The sequence below is a fragment of the Mirounga leonina genome, unplaced genomic scaffold (assembly GCF_011800145.1).
Source record: "Mirounga leonina isolate KUSES-001 unplaced genomic scaffold, KU_Mleo_1.0 Mir_376, whole genome shotgun sequence".
In the NCBI taxonomy this organism is placed as follows: Eukaryota; Metazoa; Chordata; class Mammalia; order Carnivora; family Phocidae; genus Mirounga; species Mirounga leonina.
Genome location: NW_023270718.1, coordinates 11605371 through 11631477, shown reverse-complemented (window position 1 = coordinate 11631477; position 26107 = coordinate 11605371). Strand labels below are relative to the sequence as shown.

The window sequence follows — 26107 nt, the reverse complement described above, 5'->3', positions numbered from 1 at the left end:
CAGCTGCAGTGACGGAACCTGGAACAGTTCTATCTCTGTTAAATTCCTGGAGTGATGGGGGGGACAGAGTATCCTTGTTCTTAGGAGACACCCACTAAAATGTTAAGGGGGAAATGGGTTAGAAAGCCCGCAACTTATTCTCAAATGGTCTGTGGAAAAAAAAAAAAACACACCCACCCACACACAGTATGTAAAAATATACTCAAATGAAACTGTGCCTCAGGCAAATGTTGCTCAAGAGCGGGGCCAGAACTAGTATCTGCCCTGAATGTGATGGAAATGCAGGAAGGCTTCCTGGAGGAAAGGACACTCCAGGTAAAACACACAGACAGGACAAACCTTCCCACCTGCCAATTTCTGCCCCAAGCCCACCTGATTCACACGGCGCAGGGGGGACACGTCGACAGCCTGACGCCTCACTGTTCCGGCTCGCCCAATGCGGGTTGAGTCCTCCCGGGGACCGCTGTTAATAATTGCATTCACCAGGACCTGCAGGGGGTTCTAGGAGAAGGCAGCCATGAACCTGACATCCAGTCCACATCCCTCCCCTATCTCCTCACCCCTAAAACCTGGTGGACCCTGGCATGCACGCCATGGGGCAGCTATTGGCTTTAGGGTGTACTAAGGGCGTTCAGCCTCATCAGGTCTCACAGTCCTACCTCACCAGTGAGCAGATGGATGATCTCGAAGGCATGCTTGACAATGCGCACGGTCATGAGCTTCTTGCCATTGTTACGGCCATGCATCATCATTGAGTTGGTGAGACGCTCGACAATGGGGCACTGTGCCTTACGGAAGCGCTTGGCCGCATATCGCCCTGCACTGTGGGGCAGGTACTTGGCATACTTCTCCTTCACTGCAATGTAATCCTGGGGCAGCAGGGAGAGGGGATGGAAGGACCATGGTCAGGAGTAGGATGGTCAGGAACCAGAGGGACTGAGCATCCACTCGGGGTAGCCCTCACCCACCTGTGGTGGCTTGACTGTGAGGGCCCTGCCTGCCACAAAAAAAGTAAAACCCTAACAAGTGACTATCAAGTCACTAAAAAAAGCACTTCCTTGGGGCACCTGGGTGGCTCAGTCAGTTAAGCGTCTGCCTTCGGCTCAGGTCACGATCTCAGAGTCCTGGGATGGAGCCCTACATTGGGCTCCCTGGCCAGTGGGAGTCTGCTTCTCCCTCTGCCTGTGCTCTCTCTCTCATATAACTAAATAAAATCTTAAAAAAAAAGAACACTTCCATTATAATGGGAGGAAGGGAGATGGAGAACCAAGATCACAACTTACCATCTCAGTTTTGTTTTGTTTTTTTTTAAGATTTTATTTATTTGAGAGAGCATGAACAGGGGAGAGGGAGCAGACTCCCCGCTGCAGAGCAGGGGTCCTGACATGGGACTCCATCCCAGGACCCTGGAATCATGGCCTGAGCTGAAGGCAGACACTTAACCTACTAAGCCACCCAGGTGCCCCACGATCTCATTTTTAAGTGTTCCTCAAACTCTACACTATGAATATTTTATTTATTTATTTGACAGAGAGAGACACAGCGAGAGAGGGAACACAAGCAGGGGGAGTGGGAGAGGGGAAGCAGGCCTCCTGCGGAGCAGGGAGCCCAATGCGGGGCTCGATCCCAGGACCCTGGGATCATGACCTGAGCCGAAGGCAGACGCGTGACGACTGAGCCACCCAGGCGCCCTGGGCACTATGGATGTTTTAAATCAATTAGCTCTCGTTGTGGGCGCTGTCCTGTGCACCACAGAATATTTAGCAGCATCCAGTATGCTGGCAGCACCCCTCTCAACCTTAGCAACTAAAAATGTATCCAGACATTGCCAAGTGTCACCTAAAAGGGGTGGGGGAAAATCACTCCAGAGAACCACTGTTTTAGTAGAATTATCCAACAATCCTTCCTATATACGCATACGTCATTTCCCAAGAAAATGTCTAGAAAATACCAAAATGTTAGAGGGCGTTCAAATCAGAGGAACTACACCTATGTGAAGAGAACTACTGTCAACTGTTCCACTGCAAAATACACCCAAACGTCATTCTATCACTTAACACATGAGAGGCCCCACACACATCATATTTCTGTAGACACAAGGCGTAACAGAAAAAGAACACGGAATTCAGACACTAGAATGACAGTCTGGTGTCTACCTGGAGAGAAGCACCTGCACAAATAGGCAAGTAGACAGGTCTCCATGCAGGGCTTTACACTGGGCAAAAAAACCCACAAATACCAAATGTTTGGTTTGTGGGCAGGGTTTGGTTAAAATGTCCAGCTCTACGGTAAAGCCTTGCACATCTTTCAAGACAAGAGCATTCAGGGGCGCCTGGGTGGCTCAGTTGGTTAAGCGACTGCCTTCGGCTCAGGTCATGATCCTGGAGTCCCGGTATCGAGTCCCACATCGGGCTCCCTGCTCAGCAGGGGGTCTGCTTCTCCCTCTGCCCTCTTCCCTCTCGTGCTCTCTGTCTCTCATTCTCTCTCTCTCAAATAAATAAATAAAATCTTAAAAAAAAAAAAAGACAAGAGCATTCTGGCATGACATTGACTTCTGCTTCCCCAGCCCCTAAGAGAACACTAGGGAAAAGTGAGAAATTGTTTTTACATTTTAAAAAATATTTTATTTATTATATTTAAAAGATCTTATTTACTTGTCAGAGAGAGCAAGCACTAGCAGGGAGAACAGCAGGCAGAGGGAGAAGCAGGCTTCCTGCTGAGGAAGGAGCCTGATGGGGGACTCTGGGATCATGACCTGAGCTGAAGGCAGACCCTTAACCGAGTGAGCTACCCAGGCGTCCCTATTTTCACATTTTTAAAAGGATGCACAAAAAAAAAGCAAGGACGCAAACACATGTGACAGAAACCACATGTGACCTACAAAGACTAAAATACTCACTATCTGGCCCTTTAAGTTTGTGGATCTCAGGGTGCCTGGGTGGCTCAGTTGGTTAAGCGACTGCCTTCGGCTCAGGTCATGATCCTGGAGTCCCTGGATCGAGTCCCACATCGGGCTCCCTGCTCGGCAGGGAGTCTGCTTTGCCCTCTGACCCTATCCCCTCTCATGTGTTCTTTCTCTCTCATTCTCTCTCTCTCAAATAAATAAATAAAATCTTAAAAAAAAAAAAAAAAAAAGTTTGTGGACCTCGCTGAACAAAGCCATGAAGGGAAACAGTTCTACAAAACATCCAGGGTGAAAAACAGGACTGAATCCTCCATTAGGCATAGTGCCTAGATCCCATGATATGTTCTTTTTTAAAGGTTTTATTTATTTTTTGACAGAGAGACACAGCGAGAGAGGGAACACAAGCGGGGGGGTGGGAGAGGGAGAAGCAGGCTTCCCGCAGAGCAGGGAGCCCGAGGCAGGGCTCGATCCCAGGACCCTGGGATTGTGACCTGAGCCAAAGGTGGACGCTCAACGACTGAGCCACCCAGGCGCCCCCCGTGATATGTTCTGACACAACAAAAGGTGTTTTAATTTCTTTTAAAATGAAAAAAGAAATCAAATCCGAACTTTGTCTTTATACCAATGCAGTCACAAAATATAGTTTCTTTTTAATGAAGGGCCCACAAAAGTCCTGGTGAGGCCCAGTGTATAAAACAGTATGAGGGTTAAGATAAACTGGGAGGACTCCCAATGATTTCCTGATTTCAAAACCTATTAAAAAGCTACAGTAAATCAAGACAGTGTGGTACTGACTTACGGATAGATTTACAGACCAATGGAAAAGAATTCAGAGTCCAGAAATAAACCCATATATCTGTGCTCAACTTCTTTTTTGAAAGATTTTATTTATTCATTTGAGACACAGAGAGAGAGCATGAGCAGGGGGAGAGGCATAGGGAGAGGGAGAAGCAGGCTCCCCACTGAGCCAGGAGCCCGATGTAGGGCTCGATCCCAGGACCCTGTGATCATGACCTGAGCCGAAGGCAGACGCTTAACCATCTGAGCCACCCAGGCGCCCCATGTTCGCTCAACTTATTTTCAACAAGGATGCCAAGACCATTCAATAGGGGAAATAATCTTTTCAACAAATGGTGGTGCTGACATACATTTATACGATGTACAAAAGAGATTTAAGTTAAGACAGCATATAGCCTAAATTTGCTAAATAAAACACACCAAACTCCAAGAACAAAAATCAAATAGGGCCGGGATAACTGGATTTCCACATGCAAAAGAATGATCTGAGGCAAAACAACCCCAAACTAGGGTGCGTGGGTGGCTCAGCCGGTTAAGCCTCTTGCTCTTGGGTTCGGCTCAGGTCAAGATCTCATGGGTTGTGGGATCAGGCTCCTCTCCCATCGGGAAAGCCTGTTTGAAGACTCCCTCTGCCCCTGCACGCACTCCTTCTCTCACGTAAATAAAGAAATCTTAACAAAAACAAACAATAAAAACACAAAGAAAAAGAGAACCAAAACATGCACACAAAAACCCTGTGGGATGTGATGCTATCCCTGAGAAAGGAACCATCTCGTGTAGCAACCGATTAACAAAACACAAGGGAAAAACAGACATGGTGGGTGTGGTGGTCCAGGGACCCCTCCTTTACCTGTCATGTCTTCAATTCTACAGCAACAAGTTTCAAGTCACCCCTCCTGAAAGATTCCCTGTGTGCCCCTAAACCCCTAACTGGGGAGAGCACAACCACCATACCCCCCTCACCTGCAAGGAAATGTCATTGATCTGAACATCATCGGTGCTCCATTTCCCAAACAGCTTGATGTCAGGGGTCTCCGCCACTGCAGGTGCAGCTGTCTCCCACTCGGTCATCCTAGGAACACAAACTGTCAGAGCCCAGACACACCCACCACTGTGAGGCTGGCCCGCACGCTGTAAATCGGGAAGCTATGTGGAACCAAGAAAGGCTGTAAACATCGGGTCCATCTTTCTGAGTCCTAGAAAAACCACTTAGCTGTCATGTAAGCAAGAAGCATCTCTCTCACCAAGGACCCCGGGAACCAAGAACTGGCAGGCCCGGGTCAACAGCTGCTGCACGGACCATTATCTGGAACGGAAATGCCAAATACCCTGACACTGCATCCGCTCGAGTTCAAACCCCAGCCACATCATTAACGAGCTCTGCCACGCTGGGAGAGTCAAACTGCTTTAGACTCTGCTTCCTCTTGAATTAAATGGAAACGTTAATCTGCCATCAAGGATCACTACACGAGGGGCACCTGGGTGGCTCAGTCGGTTGAGCAACTGCCTTCGGCTCAGGTCATGATCCTGGAGTCCCGGGATCGAGCCCCGCATCAGGCTCCCTGCTCGGCGGGAAGCCTGCTTCTCCCTCTCCCACTCCCCCTGCTTGTGTTCCTGCTCTCACTATCTCTCTCTCTGTCAAATCAATAAACTAAAAAAAAAAAGATCACTACACGAATTCTGCACATTATCAAGGCAAAGGCTCAAGAACGTACTAGGACCTGCTACTAAAGAGAAAACCGTGTACATGCCGGAGAGTGCATCACGTATCTAAGAATAACGGAAACCTCCCATCTCAACTCACCACTGCAGGGGCCAAACCAATATTCCCGAGCCCCGCCGCGGGGCAAAGGTACGGAGGCGGCGGGACACCAAGGAAAGCGTAACTTTCCTGCGCCTCCGCGTTCCTCAGCACGTTTTCCGGAGAAAGAGAGGAAACCCCCCACCCAAGGAAAGCCCCGAGCCTCGGGGGTCGCTCATGGCTCCTCGGAAAATCCTGAATCATTCCTCGGACCCCCGGACCCGGCGACGGCCTCACCTGAGGGCGCAGCCGGGACGTCACAATCGATTAGCGTGCACCACGCGCCGCCCTGGCACAGACAGGAAGAGAGCGCGAACCGCGGACCGAAGCTTTTAAAGGGGGTGAAAACTTCCGGGTCAGCGGGGACGACGCGTGTGCAAAAAAGACACCGTATACTCAAGGACCAATCCGGAACAAGAATGTAAAGGCGCCCTCTGGACCAAACGGAATACGTAAATCCCCTGCGCAAGCGCACTTGAGAAGTGGCCCCACAAGTGTGCCTGGCGGATGTTCTAACGTCCAGTACTTGCCCGTTCTTGGGGGCCCTTGCACAAGCGCAGAGATCTCCCTGAGGCCAAGGCCGCCATGTCTAATGAGGGCAAAAGTCAGGCTCGGGCTCTTCGCCCTCCTGGGCCGCTGACTTCACGCTCCACCTGACGCCGGTTTCGAGTGCGGTAGCCTTTTCGGCATCTCTCATTCTTCGTCCAGGTCACGGCCGCTTCACAGACAAGCGCAGCTGCAGGCTCGGGGAGGAGGAGTGGGCCTGGTGGTCACGACTGCCCTCCGCTGGTCCTGGCTTCCACGTGCATGCCCGAGTTCCTCTAGTGGGTCGGCCTCCCCCCCACGCCCCACGCACGCTCGGGTTGCTGCGGGCCTGAGCCTCGTAGAGGGGACCCTTTCCGGCTTGACCTCTCTTCATCCCATGCCAGGGTACCCCCATCATCTCTCTACGCCCCCTGCAATTCCTGCCGCCTTTCATCGCGTGCGGGCGGAGGTTGGGGAGGAGCCCTGGACCTGGGGCCAGGGGCTGTGCCCAGCAGGTGAACTGGGGGGACAGCCTCCACTCTGTTTGATGCATCTGGGTCCTGTGTTGATTCCGAGGTCACTGGAGGGGTGCAGGGGGTCGGCTCTGGTGGCGGCTGTAGCCCCACCCATTGACCAGGTGGCTAGCCTGAAGAGTTTGTGCCTGCAGGGGCGCCTGGGTGGCTCAGTCGTTAAGCGTCTGCCTTCGGCTCGGGTCATGATCCCAGGGTCCTGGGATCGAGCCCCGCATCAGGCTCCTTGCTCGGCGGGAAGCCTGCTTCTCCCTCTCCCACTCCCCCTGCTTGTGTTTCCTCTCTTGCTGCGTCTCTCTGTCAAATAAATAAAATCTGTAAAAGAAAAAAGTTTGTGCCTGCAACTTCACACACCCCGCCTGTTTGACGACTCCTCCACCTACTCCCTGGAGTGGAGCTGGGACCTGGACTAAGTCCAGGTGGGCTCCCCAGAGGCAGCGACCGCTGTGGTTGCTCACCCATGCTGGCTGGCAGGAGGACAATGCGGCGGCATCTGGTGGAGTTTTTCTCCAGGGCTGCATGGGGCTCCTCACCTCCTGGTGCCTACCTCTGCCTCCAAGGGGATGCTCCCCCTAGCCAGACCCCAAGGAGTGCAGCCACTTGACTTAATAGGTCGTCTGTATATCCCCAGTGACCCCATTTGCCCACTCTCTGAGCATGCCCATAGCAGCTGCTCAGTATCTGCCTTGTTTACTGATTGACTGATTTTAAGGGCTAGCCCCTGCCCCTACCCCAATTTCAGGAGGGTTTCAGACCAGAGACTGGGCCCCACTGGACTGGTTTTTTTTGTTTGGGTTTTGGTTTTGTTTTGTTTTGGTGCAAAATGGTGGTTTTATTAAAGCCCGGGGACAGGACCCGTGGGCAGAAGGAGCTGCTGCCCCCCAACCTGTCCCACTCCTCCCCCCACCCCGGCCCTGGACTTAGAAGGACACACCCTGAAGCGGGCTTGAGCATGGAATTAGATCCTGGGCTGCCCTGGGGGCACAGGAACTGCATCTGGACACCAAGACCCCCAGCCCCTGCAACCTGTGGCCTTTATCCCTGCACTCTGCCCTGTTATGTGCAAAGAGCAGCCTTGGGCCTACCGCTGGGGTCTGTGGGGGATGGCGAAGGGGTAAGTGGGCTCTTCCCTGGTCCTGGCAGGACCCTCTCCGATCCTTGGGGGCCCTCGCTGGTCCTGGGGGAGGTCCCTGGGAAGGTGCTAACTGGGGGAAAGCAGGGAAGCTGAGAGAGGCAGAGGCACCAGTTACCCTCACACTCAGCAGGATCCAAAGGGAGGCTCCCAACCCTGCTTCTCTCTCCTGAAAAGCTGAGAGGGCCTCACCCCCCTAAACCTCAGTTTCCCCCTTCAGTATAGAAATGAGAACAGAATCAGGGGCACCTGGTTGGCTCAGTTGGTAGAGCATTCGACTCTAGATCTTAGGGTCATGAGTTTGAGCCCCTTGTTGGGCATGGAGCCTACTAAAAAAACAACAAAACAAAAACAGGAAAAAAAAAGAATGAGACAAGGCCAGTTTGGATCCTACACCCTGTGCTACTGTCACTTGATAATAGACATCTTTTTTTTTTCTTAAGATTTATTAATTTATTTTAGAGAGCGTGACTGAGTGGGGGGAGGGGCAGAGGGAGAGAGAGACTCCACAAGGAGACTCCCCACTGAGCGGGGAGCCTGTTGTAGGACTTGATCCCGGGACCCTGAGATTATGACCTGAGCCAAAATCAAGAGTCGCCCACTTAACTGACTGAGCCACCCAGGCGCCCCAGATAATCACCTTTATAGACCTGCTGTGCACTGGAGAGCAGGAGAGAGTTCCTGCAGTAAAACCCCATAGTGTGAGAAGGGGCGGGTATAACCTTGCAAACCTAAGATTCACATACCTCTTGACAGGCGTGGGGTGGTCCAGCCTCCCCATCTCCAGGACACAGTGGAAGAGATCTGAAGCCTGACCCATCCATAGGTCTATGGATGTTGGCGCTGTGTTCCTCAGCCTGAAGGGTGGAAAGTCTCTGCAGAGGCCCCCTTCACTTCCTGGTGTATCATTTCCACTCTGGGCCCACCAGCCCTGACCATCTCTTCCGCCCTGTTTGTCTAACTGCTCTATGAAGGTAGACTGGCTTATTCCCTGCTGTATCCCCAGCTGCAAGCACTAAGCCTGGCACACAGTATCTGCCCATAAGTAACTTGAATAAATGATGGATGGGGGCGCCTGGGTGGCTCATTCGTTAAGCATCTGCCTTCAGCTCAGGTCATGATTCTGGGGTCCTGGGATCGAGCCCCGCGTTGGGCTCCCTGCTCAGCGGGAAGCCTGCTTCTCCCTCTCCCACTCCCCCTGCTTGTGTTCCCTCTCTCGCTGTGTCTCTCTCTGTCAAATAAATAAATAAAATCTTAAAAAAAAAAAAAATGATGGATGGATAGGCCAGTCTTCCCTAGTCCCTCATACACTCAGTGCTCCCACTCTGGGCTTCAGGCAGACATGGAGTGGCTGGTCCACCCTCCACCAGACACCAATTCCAGACCCAGGACTTTTAGTCATATTCAGAAGACCTGTTCAGAAGATCTCCTTACCTTGGTCTGCCCCTCTTCCTGGCCACCTCACAGTTGAGGTCAGTCCAGGGAAGCCGCTCCCTGACCCCAGGCTCCCAGGTGGGCATTAGGAGTCTAGGAATCCGATCTTACTCTTCAGAGCAACTGTATTAGGTGGGTTCCCCCATTTTATACATAGTCATGGAGGCCCAGAGAGGTACAACAAGCATATTTATTGCTTCTCCAACTCCTGCAGTGCTGTTTCCTTCTCCCACGGCTCCTTGGCACGCAAGAAGTTGATCTTTCCCACTGTCCTGGCCACCGACCAGCATGTGTAAAGCTGCGCTTACAAGGGTAGGTGGCTTGGCTGGGGTGCTGGTTACGAGAGTGAGAATTCTTAGGGCGCCTGGGTGGCTCAGTCATTAAGTGTCTGCCTTTGGTTCAGGTCATGGTCCCTGGGTCCTGGGATCGAGCCCCACATCGGGCTCCTTGCTCCGTGGGAAGCCTGCTTCTCCCTCTCCCACTAGCCCTGCGTGTGTTCCCTCTCTTGCTGTCTCGCTGTCAAATAAATAAAATCTTTAAAAAAAAAAAAAAAAAGAGTGGGAATTCTAGACTTTAAGGCAGGGGCAGGTGCTTGGGCCAGTCCACTTGGCCAGGTGCTGGGTGGGCTAGCCTAAGCCCCTTCCCTAGTTTCAGTTTGCTCAGCTGCAAATTAGAACCACATATTCAGGGTGGCTCTGTGGAATTGTAGGTGGGGATGGGGCAACAGGGCGGAACAGGGCTGGGATGGCAGTACTGGATCAGATCCAGACCTGTCCCCTCACCTGGGGCACTTGGGTGTAAAGAATAGAGGAGATGAGGTTTACCGGGAAACAAGTCTTCACCTCGCCCTCAAGTAAAGGCTGGGTAGGCAAGTAGGTTTGGCGCTCGCCATGGTAACCATGATGCTCAGTCCTAACCTTCAGAGCCCGCTTATTCCTCCCCGGCCCCATTCTCCACCCAAGAAGGACCCGACTCAGAGTCCGGCTCTGATCGCGGGCGGAACTACATTTCCCTCAAGACTCCACGTTGGCTCCTACAGGCCTTTCCGACCGGTTCTTTCAAGCCCAAAAGGGCGGGAAGAAGGCGCTGTGCCCCGGCCTCCTCTGGAGGTCGCTTCTTAGAGGGGAAAGGGATGCCGACCGCCGCGCCAGCTTGGAGAACCACCGAGATGGTCGTCCTCCAGCGCCCACAGTTGCCCACTCAGCGCCCCCGGGGGATGAGCGGCTGGACTCCGTGCACTTAAGGTCCGGGTGGGGCAGCGGAGGGGTCGGTTTGTTGGCTCCGCAGCGGAGGGGTGAGAGCTCTGATCCTGGCGGTTGCCGGAGTGGGCGCTGGCCTAGGGAGGACGAGCGGCTTGGGCAACTTACTGTGTTGGAGCCTCGGGTGCGCTCGGAGGGCCGGCGAGGGCTCCCGAGGAGCCGCTTAATTCCCCGGGGCCGCCCAGCGCCTGGGCACTTGGCAGAAGGCCCCCCCTTCAGCCCATCTGTGATGGGGGCGGGGGCGGAGGGGTGTCGCGTTGCCTCTGCGACAGGCAGGGCAGGTGAGGGGTTAGGACGAAGTCGAGCACTTGACTGAGACTGAGACCGGCTGCACTGGTTCAGCCCGGGATGCGTGGCTTTATTCCCTGGGCCTCAGTTTCCACACCTGGAAAGTTGTGAATAACACGAGCAACCACCTCACGGGGAGTTTGTGAGGTCCAGTCTCTTTCCCGGTGACTCTGGATCTGCATTTAAAGCCCTGCAGTGGGGCGCCTGGGTGGCTCAGTTGGTTAAGCGACTGCCTTCGGCTCAGGTCATGATCCTGGAGTCCCGGGATCGAGTCCCACATCGGGCTCTCTGTTAGCAGGGAGTCTGCTTCTCCCTCTGACCCTCCCCACTCTCATGTGCTCTCTCTCTCTCATTCTCTCTCTCAAGTAAATAAATAAAATCTTAAAAAAAAAAAAAAAAGCCCTGCAGTGATTCTGAGCTCTCAAATTTGCAGATTCCTGAAGATCTGAAAGCTAAGAATTTGGTCCATACCTGGCTTCTTCTTTCTGAGCCCTCATTTCTCCATCTGTAAAATGGACGGGATATCGCCGCCTTTTAGACGTGGAGTGACGACTGAATGAGCCAATCCGTGTAACATTTTTTTTTTTAAAGATTTTATTTATTTGACAGAGAGAGATACAACGAGAGGAGGAACACAAGCAGGGGGAGAGGGAGAAGCAGGCTTCCCGCCAAGCAAGGAGCCCAGTGCGGGGCTCGATCCCAGGACCCTGGAACCATGACCTGAGCCGAAGGCAGACGCTTAACGACTGAGCCACCCAGGGCCCTCCGTGTAACATTCCTAACACAGGGCTAGATGGTGCCTAACAGGCACTCTGAAAATTGTGGCTGCTTTTAACTAATTTATAAAATGGGTTGTCCATTTAGTGGACATCTACAGAACTCTGTTGTGTGTCGGGCTCCAGATGCTGCCCCAGCCACCTCCAGCTTTGGAGCTACCCCCCTTGAGGCCCTAGTTCCTGTAAAGCACTGCCCCAATCCTGGTCTCCGCATACAGCATAATAAAATGCTTTCGGGGTGTTCTGTTACTCAGCAATAGATAACTCAGCCCAGGTGTCAGAGCAAGGGGATCGCTGATAGGTTGTACCGGCAAAAATGCGATGATGCACAGTATACTGTGAAGTCTGCTTTCTGTTCGGGTCTGGTCATTTTATAGAAATGAATACTAGAGGGGCGCCTGGGTGGCTCAGTTGGTTGAGCGACTGCCTTCGGCCCAGGTCATGATCCTGGAGTCCCGGGATCGAGTCCCGCATTGGGCTCCCTGCTCTCTGTCTCATTCTCTCTCAGATAAATAAACAAAATCTTAAAAAAAGAAAAGAAAAGAAAAGAAATGGAATACTAGAATATGTGGCCTTTTATGTCTAGCTTTTTTCACTTGGCTCCCCATGCCTAGTCCCACTTTCCCCAAACGACCTTGCCTCTTGTATGTGCCATCTGTACCTCACGGTTTTCTTTACACTAGGGTTTCTTCACTTCAGCACTAGTGACATTTTTGTCAAGGGGTGGGCGGTGGGGCTGTCCTGTGCATTTTACCACATGTTTAGCAGCATCCCTGGCTTCCAACCACTACATGCTAGTAGCTCCCCAACCCCAGTTATGAAAACTAAAAATGTCTCCAGACATTGCCAAGTATTCCCCAAGGGGCAAAACTCTCAGTTTGAGAACACTGATTTATATCAACTCACTTGTTTTTGCTTAGATCCACTTATTGATAGGGAAACTTGACAACATCGACCAAAAATGTAAAACCAGCCAGAAGAAGAAGGGAACTTCATGTGTAAATACCTGAACAGACTACTGTGGTTAAGTTGTGCTTGATGATGTTGAAGACAGAGGCTCTGGGCTTGCCCTCACTCTGACAAAAGAGATGGCTTAGAAAAATGTCAAAGATCTCCCAGGCCTTATGGAGACTGGTCCTTTCCTGCTTGCTGCCATAACAAATTACCACTAACTTAGTGGTTTAAAACAATACATACTTATTATCTTACAGCTCTGGAGATCAGAACTCCACAGTGAGACTTAGGAGCTAAAATCAAGGTGTAGGCAGGGCTGCGTTCCTTCTAGAGACTCCAGGGGAGAATCTAGGTTCTCTGTTTTCCAGGTTCTAAAGGCTGCTCACATTCCCTGTCTTGTGACCACACTACTCTGACCTCTGCTTCTATCATCACATCTCCTTCTCTGACTCTGAGCATCCCTCTTATAAGGACTACTGTGATTATATTGGACCCACCTGAATAATCTAGGATAATCTCCCTATCTCGTGATGTTTTTTTTAAAGATTTTATTTATTTATTTGACAGAGAGAGAGATTGCAAGAGCAGAAACACAAGCAGGGGGAGTGGGAGAGGGAGAAGCAGGCTTCCCGCGGAGCAGGGAGCCCAATGGAGGGCTCCATCCCAGGACCCTGGGATCGCGACCTGAGCGGAAGGCAGACGCTTAACGACTGAGCCACCCAGGCGCCCCTCTCATGATTTTTAATCACATCTGCAAAGTCCCTTTTGCCATATGAGGTAACATATTCACAGGTAGTGGGGATTAGAATGTGGACATCTTTGGGGGTCCATTATTCTGTCTACCACACACATACATTGGACTCTAAACCCAGGTCAGCAACAGTTCCCATCATGAGGCTGGCGCAGCCACCAAACGGCTAGCGTTGGGTGTGGCTTGTCAGATGGACAGTCCGGAAGTACGTACAGGGCAGCTGGTAATGAGGATAGGTCAGAGAGAGGCAAAAATCCGTAGGGGGCCAGTGGTCAGACAGGTGAGAGAGACAGAGGGGAGAGGAGGAACCGAGCCTAGAGAGACAAAGAGGTGACCCACCCCTGATCACCTCACCCACTGAGCCGGCTGCCTTCAGTTCCTGCTGAAATTCCTTTATGTCTCTCACCTTTTAACAGCTTTCAAGACTCTAGGAAATCTGCCCAAGCCATCCAGGGTTCCTCGGCTGCTGGGGTTTTCTTTCATGACTTCTGGCACCCTTCCCCTCCTGGGAACTGCCCGTCTCTGCATTTCTCTTTGGCGCTTCCAGATCTTGCTGTTAGGATTCTGAATTGAAGGCCAGACCCAGGATGGAGGCTCCAGCCCAGGGTGCTGAGCAGGGAACAGTCCCTGGGGCTGATTCCCAATGAACTGCCTTGGGACTTCAGGAGAAACCTGACGTGAAGCCAAGGTCCCCGGTGGAGGACAGTGCTGGGATATTCACCTCTCAGCCTCTCGAGAGGGACTTGTGTGAAGCGGTGGCAGGTGGCCGGACAATTTTCCGGGGCGCAGGCTCCCAGGGCTGTGGCTTTGGCATGAGCCCCAGTCCAGCGACCTGACAATTCGAGGGAGCTGGATTCCTCGTGCGAGAGTCCCGCTTCCTGTCCAGTGCCCTGCATGACCCGGGTCTCACTCCTGAAGCCCCCGGTATCTGACCCATGAGTGTAGGGAGGTGCTTTCCTAGTGCTGCTCCCGGCATTAGACCCCCTCTTCCTCTCTAGAGAGATGGGAACGGCAGTTCATCTCCGGGTCGGACACGCGGCACTGCCCCAGTCAGTCCCGCACGCCGTCTCCTTGGCGACAACGCAAAGTCATACCGCGCCTCCTGCGTGGAGCGGGCCGCGGTTGCCATGACAACCGGTGTCCTGGGCTTGGCCTACTGGGCGCGGCGGGACTACGTTTCCCAGCAGGCCTCGCGAGGGCGAGGGCTCTCTCCTGCGGGCCCCTAAGCCCTCAGTGCCGCGGTGGCCCGAAGGAGGAGGGTGGAAGGCTCCGCGCTGCGTGCGGGGCGGGGACCAGTAAGTGGCATCCGGCGCGTACCCGCGACTCCAGCCTGCGAGGCGGGAGCCTCCGGGCGCTGAGCGCGCCTTCCCCGCTGTCCTCCTGCCCGCCCCCTACCTTCAGCGCGCGGGCTCGGGGCGGAGGCCTCCCTCGCGCGTTTCCGGTCCTCGTGCCCAGGGTCCGGGCTGGCCACGGCGGGTCGGGCCTTCAGTTCCGGGCGGGCCCGTCGGCTCTACTTCCGGCTGCCGCGGACGCCATCTTGAGCGCGGAGACTGAGCCCCACGTGGGGAGGCTCCAGGCCCGGGACCCACCGTCGCGGCTGTCAGCGCCAAGCTCATATCCTCCCGTTGGCCGACACTGGCCTCCCTGCTGTCGCCTCTGGTCCCGCCTCGCGGCCTTTACTTGGGTTCAGACACCGGCTCCTCTTCAGTCCCAGTCCCACTGTCCCTTTCGCGAAGAGGCCTGAGAAGCCGCTCTTTCCCACGCTCTCACGCTGCCCCGCGTCTGTGCTTCACCGCACTAACTTTAAGTTTCTCCTTGTTCATTGCTTCTTGCCTGCGCTCCTCTCATTCACTGCCTGTAAGAGTCCCCTGTTCGGCTCCGCCGCGCCCCCCCCGACCCTGACACCGATGGCGGCGGCGGCTTCATGGGGAGGACGGGCGCAGAGCGGAGTTGCGCCCGCACGCGGGGTGCTCCTGCCCTACCGGGCTGTGCCCTGCCGTCCAGCTGTACAGTGTAGACAGGACAGATGGTTATCAGCCTCAGTGGGGTGTGTCCAAGCCCTGAGGACGGTCAGCCTCACTAACCTTTTCCCCATGTGCTGTTGTCACGTAGTTCTGCAGGGCTCAGCTTGGGACACGTTCACCTCTCAGCCCCTGCCTGCCCGAAGGTGGCTGCTTCGTGTCCTGCTCCCGTCCACCAGCAGCCCCGGAGGCGTTAGAAAGGCTGGGAGAACGCTCAGGGTGCAGGGCGTGCTCACCCAGGGAAGATGGGAGGTCGCTGTGAGAACACCTGGGACAGCTGCAGTGCAGGGTTGGAGACAGGCTCCCAGGAGCCCTTGCCGAGCTCAGCCTCAGATCCCAGGTCGATGACTGGAAGGTCATCCAGGTACAGACAGGTAGGGTAGTTTGAAGGTGCAGGCTGGGAGCAGGGCAAGAGAGGCAGGGAGACTCAGCCATGGTTTGCAGCTTCCACTTGCTGTGTCTGATGCTGGGAGGCAGGTTTCTGTCACGGTAGACGGGCAGAGGAAGCCACCTATGGGAGCATGGTGTCTGGGGACAGTCTGGAGATGCCCTGTGCACATGGCCAATGGGTGACCCTTGGTCCCCACATTCTGGGAGTTCAGGGTTTCTTCCTGCTAGGTGGGAGCTGCTGCTCTTTCCTGGGACCACCCAGTCTTTTTTTTTTTTTTTTTAAGATTTTATTTATTTATTTGAGACAGAGAGAATGAGAAAGAGAGAGCACATGAGAGGGGGGAGGGTCAGAGGCAGAAGCAGGCTCCCTGCCGAGCAGGGAGCCCGATGCGGGACTCGATCCAGGGACTCCAGGATCATGACCTGAGCCGAAGGCAGTCGCTTAACCAACTGAGCCACCCAGGCGCCCAGGGACCACCCAGTCTTACCTGACCCTTTGCACGGAGCAGTGACCTGACTCCACATCACCAGGGATCAGGAGAGCCCCCACACATAAACCCACTCATCCTATGAAGGGTGCTGGACCAGTCTCTGTATTAATTTTCTGTGGCTGTTATAACAAATTACTACCAACCAGGTGGCTTAAAACAGCAGAAATTTATTCTCAGTTCTGGAGGCCATAAGTCTGAAATAAGACATCATCAGGGCTCCAGTCTCTGAAAGCTCTGAGGCAGAAACCATCCCATGCAACTGTCCTAGCTTCTGGTGGTTTCAGATGTAACTTGGGTTGTGGCTTCATCACTCCAATATTGGCCTCCACCTCTTCTCTCCCGCTCTGTCTTTCTCTTATAAGGATTCTTGTTATTGCATTTAGGGCCTACCCAGGGAATTCAGGATGATCTCATTTCAAGATCCTTAACTACATCTGCAAATATCCTTTCCCAACTAAGGTCACCTCCACAGGTTCTGGGGGTTAGGGTGTATATGTATCTTTGGGGGGGGGGCACCATTCAGTCCACTACAACTTCCTTCAGTAGAACCTGCCCAGTCCTGGGTGACATCACACTCTAGGCCACCCATCCTCTGGCCTGTCCACTGATTCCATGGTGATTGGCTGTCCCGGGTTGGCCAGGCTGCCCCAGATGTGTTCTCCCACCCTGGTGGGTCCTTGACCTCTGGATCCCTGAGGTTCCAGGAGGTCATGCTGGATGCTGGCCTGGAGCCCTGCTCTGGCCACCAGCTGTTGTGCAAACCAGGATATGAGGCCAGCAACCATGACCCTGCAGGCACAACATTTACTGGAAGCCCTGGGGCAGAAGCATGGCAGGCACGTAGGTCCTGTTTTCCCTCACACCTGGGGCATAGCAACCTGGTATCATGCCAGAGGGACTTGGATCCTGGCTATGGGGCTTCCAAAAAGTACAGTTGTAGAAGTTCTGGTTCCTCCCCAGGATTGATGCACAGAAATATGGGTGCCTGCCTTCCTGCTGCTCAATAGTCACTGGGGGCCCCCTCCTCTCTGTGAGCGGCCAGAGTTCACCCTGGAGTTACAATTGTATGAGGAGGAAAGGAATGATGTCCCCATATCAGTGCTTATGGCTTCCCCAACAGCTCTGTACCTGGCCCCCTGCAAGGGGTCACCCCGGCTTTTGGGAGGCAGACAAGGAACCCTGCAGAACCTGCATGCCTAGAGGCAGAGGCTGGGGGTGGGGGGGTGATGAGGGGGAGGCTTGGGAGGTGGATGGGATGGGCTTCCCTTGCACAGCTCTCTGTGACTGGCAGTCACCCACTAGAGGGCGAAGCCCACAAAGAGAGGCAAAAGGTGAATGCTGTGGATGGTGGTGGAGACCCAGGGGCTAGCCTGGGTGTGGAGGACAGGGCTCCGTGGTCAGTCAGAATGGGGTGTGAGCTCCCTTTCCAAGTCACAGCTCTTGCCTTTGCCAAGTCATAGCTTCCCACCTGTAAATCAGTGATGCCAGCCCCAGGGCTTGAGACACCACAAAGCATCTCCCTATGCCCCAGCTTGTTGCCCATTAGGTACAGCAGGTGTGTCTAGCTTCCTACCAAGAGTTTTCTTCTTGAGATGAGTGGATTAAGGGGCACTTGGTTGAAGAGAAGTCTGGGACCTGGGGAGAATGCTGTTAACATAGAGGTTAACAGAATTCTTTTTTTTTTTTTTTTTTTTAAGATTTTATTTATTTATTCACGAGAGACAGAGAGAGAGAGAGGGGTAGAGGGAGAAGCAGGCTTCCTGCAGAGCAGGGAGCCCGATGCAGGGCCCGATCCCAGGACCCCGGGATCATGACCTGAGCCGAAGGCAGACGCTTAACCATCTGAGCCACCCAGGCGCCCGGTTAACAGAATTCTGATGTGAAAACTCTGCTTGGTGTACAGTCAGCTTGGGCATGTGGGATAAGTTAATATTGGGATGCCTGGGTGGCTCAGTCGGTTAAGTGTCTGCCTTCAGCTCAGGTCATGATCCTGGGGTCCTGGGATCGAGTCCCGCATCGGGCTCCCTGCTCTGTGGGGAGCCTGCTTCTCCCTCTGCCTCTCTGTCTCTCATGAATAAATAAAATCTTTAAAAAAAAAAGAAGTTAATATTTTATTTTTACCTAGCAATTTTGAAGACCTTGTTTTTCTCGTTACGAAAGCGTTGTTAAACACACACACACCCCCCTCCGTCCCATGCATTACTATCCCTATGGCTGGGGCTCAGATGACATCCCGGATGTTGCAGGGTGGACTCACCTCGGCTACTCTACAGCAGACATCTGGGCACGCTGAAGGCAGGAACACTTTGTGCCATGGGTGCATTCCTTTGTTGTTTTTTGAGATACAGTTCATATAATGTAAATGAACCATTTCAAAATGTACAATTCAGGTTGGTTATTAGTGCAATTTTTAGTTTTTAATATATTTAGTATGTTGTGCAACCACTAATTCCAAAACATTTCCAGCACCCCAAAATGAAATTGCATACTCATTAAACAATTAGTCCCCATTCTTCCTTCCCTCAGCCCCTGGCAGTCACCAATCACCCTTTGTCTCTATGGATTTGCCTATTCTGGATTTTTCACATAAATGGAATTATACAATGTGGTCTTTTTGTGTCTGGCTTCTTTAACTGAGCATAATGTTTTCTGAGGTCCATCCATGTATTACTATTTCATTCTGTTTTATTGCTGAGTAATATTCACTTCTTTGGATAAATCACATTTTGTGTATCCATTCCTCCGTTGATGGACATTTGAGTTATTTCTACCTTTTGGCTGTTATGAATAATGCTATAATGAACATCTGTATGCAAGTTTTTGCTTGACTGCCTGTTTTCATTTCTCTTGGATAGATACCTAGGAGTGGAACTGCTGTGTCATGTGGTAACACCATGTTTAACCTTTTGGGGAACTGCTAGGCTGTTTTCCCCTGTAGCTGGTTGCATCATTTTCCATTCCCACCAGCTGTGTGAGAGTGCATTGTGCAATTGCTTTTTTTCTGCCAGATCTTCCTGCCCATCTGTCTTCATTCAGACAAAGTCTGAGTGTGGAGAGTTCGCTGGAAGAGGCTAATCAGTCCACCTGCAGTGGGTCCATGCAGTACAACAGCTTTGCCAGTCCCAATGTACAAGTGACACTTTTTGAAACTTGGACCCCCAGCTTGTCTATTTTATTTGCACAGCAAGCTCCACATTCCAGAGAAGCCAGGTCCCTTGGCCTTCCCTAGGTGGGGCCTATGAGGACTCTGCAGGAGTTATGGCCACTGAGCCTGGGTCCATCAACCCTGGGCATGGTGTCCATTGCAGTTAGATTCCTATCCATCTACTGTTAGGGTAGTCAGCACTGGTGGGCAGGTGGTGCCCACAGTTGCTTGCTCCCCAGTTAGCCCATGTCAGTCCCCACACCTGCTTTTGGAGAGCTGCATAGTCAGTATCTCAAGGCAGACAGGCACAAACACAATAACAGGGTAGGATAGTAGCCTTTTCTCACCTAGAAAGAATATCCTTGGACTCAAATCCACAAGTGTTTGGGAAAGAGATGTGTCCCTCACATCCTCCTGCTGCCTCACTCTGTAAGGGCCCCACGGACAGTCTGGCACTGGGGTACAATATGCCATTGTTCAGTGTCACCCAGATGTCCTCCTGCCTTCTTGAAGTCTGCTCTAGGGGCTCCGAGCACCTCTGCTTGGGTCTCAAGCTCTAGGTGGCTAAATTGTCAGGTGGAGAAACAAAGACACAAAGTGGTAGTTGCCACAATGGGGAAAGTGTGGGAGTTCCAAGGTATTAGCCCCCATCAGTGCCACCCATGGGAGAGAGAGCCAGCAGGGATCAGTATCCTTATGGGCCTGAGTGTAGCCTCATGAAATCTTAGTCAACCCAGACACTAAGTGGCTTTGAGGTACAGATGGAGAAAGGTGGCCTCATCTGTTGGGTTGAAGGCCGGACTCACACAGGCCTGGAAGTTACAGGAGGGTTGGTAGTTATCACGTGACTGGAGTGAGGCCTGTTTGAGAAACCTCAGGTCACGGTGTGGTCCTGTCCTTATTGCCACTTTTATTTCTTTAGAAGATGCCCCAGACTGTTTACTTGCTGAACACGTGACCAGACAAACCACCCTTAATGTGGGCCCTTCAGCTTCCCACGCTCCAGCAAGCAGCCTCCTGAAGAGCGGAGCACTGATGGCAGAGCAGCTTCTCTGACCCCTCGTGATCTGGGGAACGTGTCCAACTCTGCAATTTTCACTTTTAACCAATTCAGTATGTCTAATTTTCACTCCCAAAACATTTTCCTCCAGAGCACTAACCATCAACCTATTTCTGCCATTGTGGTTGTGATGTCCAAGGGCAAAATAATCCACCAGAGATGGTTGGCAGCAGCGTCCTGAAAAGAATCACATCCAGTTGCTCTGAAGTTTCGTTGGCTGAAAACGTGTAGAGAGACTTGGTTAAATGCTTCCTGATTCTTTTTAGCTCCAAGTCATGTTATTTCAAGCCACTGCTGCCCCCAGGCACGTGCTTGTTAGAAATCTGCAAAAATGACAGAAAAGCAACAGCCGGTCAAGGGAGAGTTGGTGAAAACCATTTCACAAAATAGACTGAAATTTCTAGAACTTTTTTTTTTTTTTTTTAAGAGGGAGAGAGGTGAGGAGGGCCAGAGGGGGAGAGAGAGTCTTAAATAGGCTCCACGCCCAGCACAGAGCCCCATGCAGGGCTCAGTCTCACAAGCCTGAGATCATGACCTGAGTCAAAATCAAGAGTCAGATGCTTAACCAACTGAGCCACCCAGGTGCCCAAAATTTCTGGAACGTTTGATAAAGGGATATCTGCCTTGCACAGAAAAGGGAACAGAGTAAAAAGACAAGAACCTGGGGCGCCTGGGTGGCTCAGTTCATTAAGCGACTGCCTTCGGCTCAGGTCATGATCCTGGAGTCCCGGGATCAAGTCCCACATCAGGCTCCCTGCTCGGCAGGGAGTCTGCTTCTCCCTCTGACCCTAACCCCTCTCATGTGCTCTCTCTCATTCTCTCTCAAATAAATAAATAAAATCTTTAAAAAATAAAATAAAATAAAAAAGACAAGAACCTGAGCCCTCATGCTCAGTGAGGTGTTGATTTACTGTGGTCACATATTCATACCCCAAAGGCTGTGCTGGGCAGGTCCGTATTTGTTCTGGAAGTAACAAGAACATAGGAAGAATTCTCATTCTTACCATGGCCTCTTTAACAGGTCAGTCCTCTGTTAGTGACTGTCATTGATCAGTAACCTAATCGACATGCAAGTCTTCCTTTCTTTTTTTTTTTTAAGATTTTATTTATTTATTTGACAGAGACAGCGAGAGAAGGAACATAAGCAGGGGGAGTGGGAGTGGGAGAGGGAGAAGCAGGCTCCCCACTGAGCAGGAAGCCGATGCGGAAGTCGATCCCAGGACCCTGGGATCATGACCTGAGCCAAAGGCAGACGCTTAACTGACTGAGCCACTCAGGTGCCCCTTGTGCTTTTCCCTTCTATATTCCTACCCACCAGGTGGGCCTTCTCTCCCTGATGCCTCCATATATGTTTGCTGCACATCAGAGTCACCCTGACTGATGGCAGGTGAATAGGGTTGGGTCAGGTCAAGGTAGGGAGTCAGAAGGGCATGCTGCCAGGAAGCTGGTGGTTCCTGGAGTGGAGATGTGATTCTGGGGAGTGGGCAGTTGAGCAATTGGGGTATGTCTTGCTAAAGGGAGGGGCTGCTGAGGTCCCAAGCCAAGGATGATGGTGCTCCAGCAACTGGTAAAGAGGAAGGATGATGCTCTCTGGGGCCTCAGTGACATTCTAGAGCTTGGCAGGTGTCAGGAGTCAGGGCAGGGGGCTCCAGGGTTCTCACTGCCTGATGTCATTCCTTCTCTTCTTGCCCTGGGCTATGGAAAGCTGAGGGCAACCCCATTAGTCCTGGCGTCATCATTCTTTGGCAGTTCTCCCCTCTCCCCTCCTGGGAACTGCCAACCTCCATTTCTCCTCTGCTCTTCCAGATCCTACAGCCAGGACACTGTGTTGGGGGCTGGCCCCAGGTTGGAGGCTCGGGCCCAGAACTCCAGGCAGGGAGGCATCCCCAAGGCAGATCTCCAGGGAGCCGACAGGGACCAGGAGGAGAGGCCCAAGATGGAGCTAAGAGGACCCAGCTAAGAGACACCCCTCTCAGGAGGGAGACCTACATGGAGGGACAGCAGGCGGCAAGATGGCTCCCCAAGGCAGGGGCTCCTGGAGCTGGGGCCTCGGTGTGAGCCCCAGTCCAGGGACCCACCAGAGTGCAGGAGCAGGACCCCTGGTACAAGAACCATGTGGCCCCACCTCCTCTCAGGACCCTGACCCAGTCACTCCCCAGGGGCCACATGCTGGGGAGGGCCCCTATTGGTGCCCGGTCGGTACCAGGGCCTCCAGCCATAACTGCTGCCTGATGCAGCGTCTCAGAACACCCCCTGAGGAAAAGTCCCTGGTGTGTGATCACTGTGGAGGCCAGGTGTTGGGCTGGTGCTGCCCCAGGACCCAGCGGTCCGAGATCCACACAGAGGATGGGTCACATGACCAGCGCACAGGCACCCAGACCTTCGCAAAGACCCTGCAAGTGACCCTCCTCCAGCAGAACCCCTTGGAGGACTGCAGCTGCAGCCAGGACTTTACCCCGAGGGCCCGGCTGGCCCCGCAGGAAACGAGGCGGATGGCAAAGGAGCCCCTCCTGTGTGCGCGGTGCGGCAAGCGCTTTGGCTCCAACAAGCAGCAGCAGATGGCCGAGGGCCCCTTAACGTGTCCTGGCTGCAGTGCCCCTGGCCCCCCGGCCCAGCGGCTCTACGTCTGTGACCAGTGCGGCAAGGCCTTCACGCGCACCTCGAGCCTGCTGCAGCACGAGCGCATCCACACCGGTGAGCGGCCCTGTGAGTGCGCTGAGTGTGGCAAGGCCTTTGTGCGCTGCTCCGGCCTCTACCGCCACCAGAAGACGCACTCGGCCGAGCGCCACCGCCGCAGCCTGGCCCTGGCCCGGCGGTCCTTCCTCTCGGGGTGCCCGCCCTGTGGGGACTGTGGCGAGGGGACCCAGGGGCCTCCCCGGGTGCCCGTTGCCGGGGAGAAGCCACACGAGTGCGCCGAGTGCACCAAGGCCTTTGCCCTGTTCTCGCACCTCGCGGAGCACGGGCGCGTGCACACAGGTGAGAAGCCCTACGCGTGCCCGGAGTGTGGCAAGGCCTTCCACCAGCGCACGCACAGCAGCGCCAAGCCTACGCCTGCCCGCTGTGCGAGAAGGCCTGCAGGGGCCGCTCGGGCCTGGTGCAGCACCGGCGCGCGCACACCGGCGAACGGCCCTACGGCTGCCCCGAGTGCGGCAAGGCCTTTCGGGGCTGCTCCGAGCTGCGCCAGCACGAGCGCCCGCACTCGGGCGAGAAGCCCTCCATCTGCCGAGACTGCGGCACGGCCTTCGTGCGCAACCGCAGTCTGGTCCGCCACCGGCGCACGCACACGGGCGAGCGGCCCTACGCATGCGCGAGTGCGGCCGCGCCTTCAGCCGGCGCTCCAACCTCGACGAGCACCGGAAGCGGCACGCGGGCCGCGCGGCCTCGTGAGCGCGCGCGCCTCTGGAAGCCCGAAGAAACGGTTCTCGTCTTTCTTAAACCTCACTGGGTACTCACTGCGTCCGCAGGCTTCCCCGACTCAAGTTTTACTCGACCCTTTCAAGTGGGCGCATAGTAATGCGTTCTGGCGACGTGCTAATAAACCCAGGAATGAAGCGCTCATGTGACCCAGCTGCTTCGTGGGCTACCGGAAGTCTTGCTCCGCCTCCCTCGGTGGGCTGGGAAGTGGGGAAGCGGGGGTGGGGGGAGTGGCTCCCCGGGGGCACAGGCAGAAAATGGTGGAAATAACATTTGAACCCAGGACCTCTCATTGCACCTTCCCAGGGGGCTTCATCAGCCCTTGGTACCCTCTGGGTGTTTGCACACCCATTAGCGGAGCTAGACCCCGCCTCCTCCCTTCGGTCTTCGAGATACCTCCTCTGGCCTCCCTGGGCCTCGGGAGGGGGACTCGGCGTACCTTGTGACCCTCGCGGGGCCGAAGGCCACGGGCTTCACGGGCAGGGCCTCTGCCTGCCCTGCCCCCGGGTGGCTCCTAGTCGCTATGCAGAGGGCTCCCCTTGGAAGGAAGAGGGATTCCCTGGCAGCCTTGGTCTGGTTTGTGGTTGGCAGATGGGGACCTCATCATGTTATGTCAAAGCAAGGTGGTCCAGCCAGAGCTCCTCTTCTGTCAGAGGACTCCAGGCTGGATGCCATCTCCTGCTGCATGGGAGGAATCAAGGAGTGAGACCCAAATGTGCGGCCATATTCCCTGGGGCCACCACATAGGTGGGAGTCCACCAGAGGCCTGGAGCAAGTAGCATGATTCTTTCATAGCAGTATGTATAGTTATGTATGTATATGATTCCAATTTCCTCCCCACTCCATCCTCCACACTAGTTCCAAAGTGACACGTGGCTCTGCACGTTGGGTGTGCTTACTACATGCCAGGCATTGTGCTGGGCACTCTACCGTTAATCACCCCATTTGATCCTTGCCCTAACTGGGAGAGGAGGGGTAACTCTGGCCCCATATCAAAGAGCCCCACAGAGGCCATGTGGCCCAGCCAGAGCCACCTGGAGGGAGGGCAGAGCTGGGCTCATCACTGAGTCCAGGGATGGGCCTCATATACTTCCACAGGGTTCCCGGGTAAGGCTTTTTGATCCAGCAGCAAATTCCCTGCAAATCACCCTTCACTTTGTGTCTCCCATTCGGGAGCTCCTGTCCACCTTGGGAAGGGCAAGATGCACAGGCCCCGTGGGGTAAGGAAGCTTTTGGCTCTCCATTCCCAGGCACAGCTTGCAGGGCACTATTACAGCTAGGGCTGGGCACTTTACATCTGCTGCACTCTGCAGTGCTAGAGATACTGTGGAGATGGGTGCCATCCCACATCCCAGATGTAGGAGGGATGGGCACTGCATCTGCTTCATCTGCCCTTGCCTTCCTGGGCAAGGAGTTGAGTGGCTACTGGTAAGGTTAGGAGTATAGGAGCCTCTGAGCCCAGTCAAAACCAGGGACTTCATGCTGGGGAGAACTCTTGAGTGTGTAAAGGGTATGAGGAGGCCCTTGGGAGAGTTCAATCCAAATATGATGGACTATACTGGACACTGAGTGCTGCCAAGATGAACCTCAATATATAGGGCATACTGTGGGTCCTATGGTACAGATGGACTAAAATGCCCCATAATCCCCTTTTCTCTTCCTGCAACCACAAACACATTTCTCAGGCTTCCTGCAGTTACACGGAGCCATGCAATTGAGTTCTGGCTAATGGAATATGGACAGAAGTGATGGATAACATAAAATGGCCTACATCATCTTTTTTGCTTGTTTCATCAGCCAGCTGGACAGAGGAGATTCAGCAGAAAATTCTGAGAAGGACATAAAGTAAGGAATAGCAAAGACCCAAGATAGAAGGAGCCTGGGTCCCTGAATCAAGGACAGCCTTCTGGGAGGGTCACTTGACCACTTCACACTGACATGAGCAAAAAAGACATTTTTTGTGTTGATCCATTGAGATCCTGGGATTGTTTGTTTCTGCAGTTATAGTTACCTGCTGTTAAAGGATACTTTTTTTTTTTTTTTAAGATTGATTTGAGAGAGAGCAAGTGTGGGGGGGGGGGAGCAGAAGGAGCGGGGGGAAGAAACTCAAACAGATCCATGCTGAGCAAAGAGCCCGATGCGGGGCTTGATCCCAGAACCCTGCTGAAACCAAGAGTCAGACACTTAACTGTCTGAGCCACCCAGGTGCCCCAGGATAAATCTTTTTTAAAAACTGAAATCGTGACTCCGTGCAAATATAAAATGAACTTGTGTCAAAGATTTTGCTTATTAGTGAGATGTTACAACCAGTTTTTGGAAGATGGAAAAGGGATCATAAGCAAGGAATACAAAGAATGCAGTTATAGATGCTGAAAAAGGCAAAGATACGGATTCCCCCCTAGGACCTCCAGAAGGACATCAGCCCTGCTGACA

General features: G+C 53.4%; 2 protein-coding genes across 2 annotated transcripts in view; one reads left to right on the top strand and one right to left on the bottom strand.

Annotated features, from left to right (window-relative positions):
• The window catches only part of RPS5 (ribosomal protein S5), a 6449-nt gene extending 564 nt beyond the window's left edge, over nucleotides 1-5885 (bottom strand). Inside the window, exons 1-4 of the mRNA XM_034986435.1 lie at nucleotides 5742-5885; nucleotides 4667-4775; nucleotides 660-869; nucleotides 373-501 (exon numbers count right to left, since the gene is read on the bottom strand). Coding sequence (XP_034842326.1) covers nucleotides 373-501; nucleotides 660-869; nucleotides 4667-4774 — 447 coding nt within the window. The 5' untranslated portion in view covers nucleotide 4775; nucleotides 5742-5885. The remainder of the gene's footprint in view (nucleotides 1-372; nucleotides 502-659; nucleotides 870-4666; nucleotides 4776-5741) is intronic.
• A 16606-nt stretch (nucleotides 5886-22491) lies between these two features.
• ZNF837 (zinc finger protein 837) lies at nucleotides 22492-23890 on the top strand. Its single transcript, XM_034986541.1, is given in 3 exon segments — nucleotides 22492-23302; nucleotides 23305-23565; nucleotides 23568-23890. Coding segments are annotated over 3 exon segments (1152 nt in total). The 3' UTR covers nucleotides 23648-23890.
• The last annotated feature ends 2217 nt before the right edge of the window (nucleotides 23891-26107 follow it).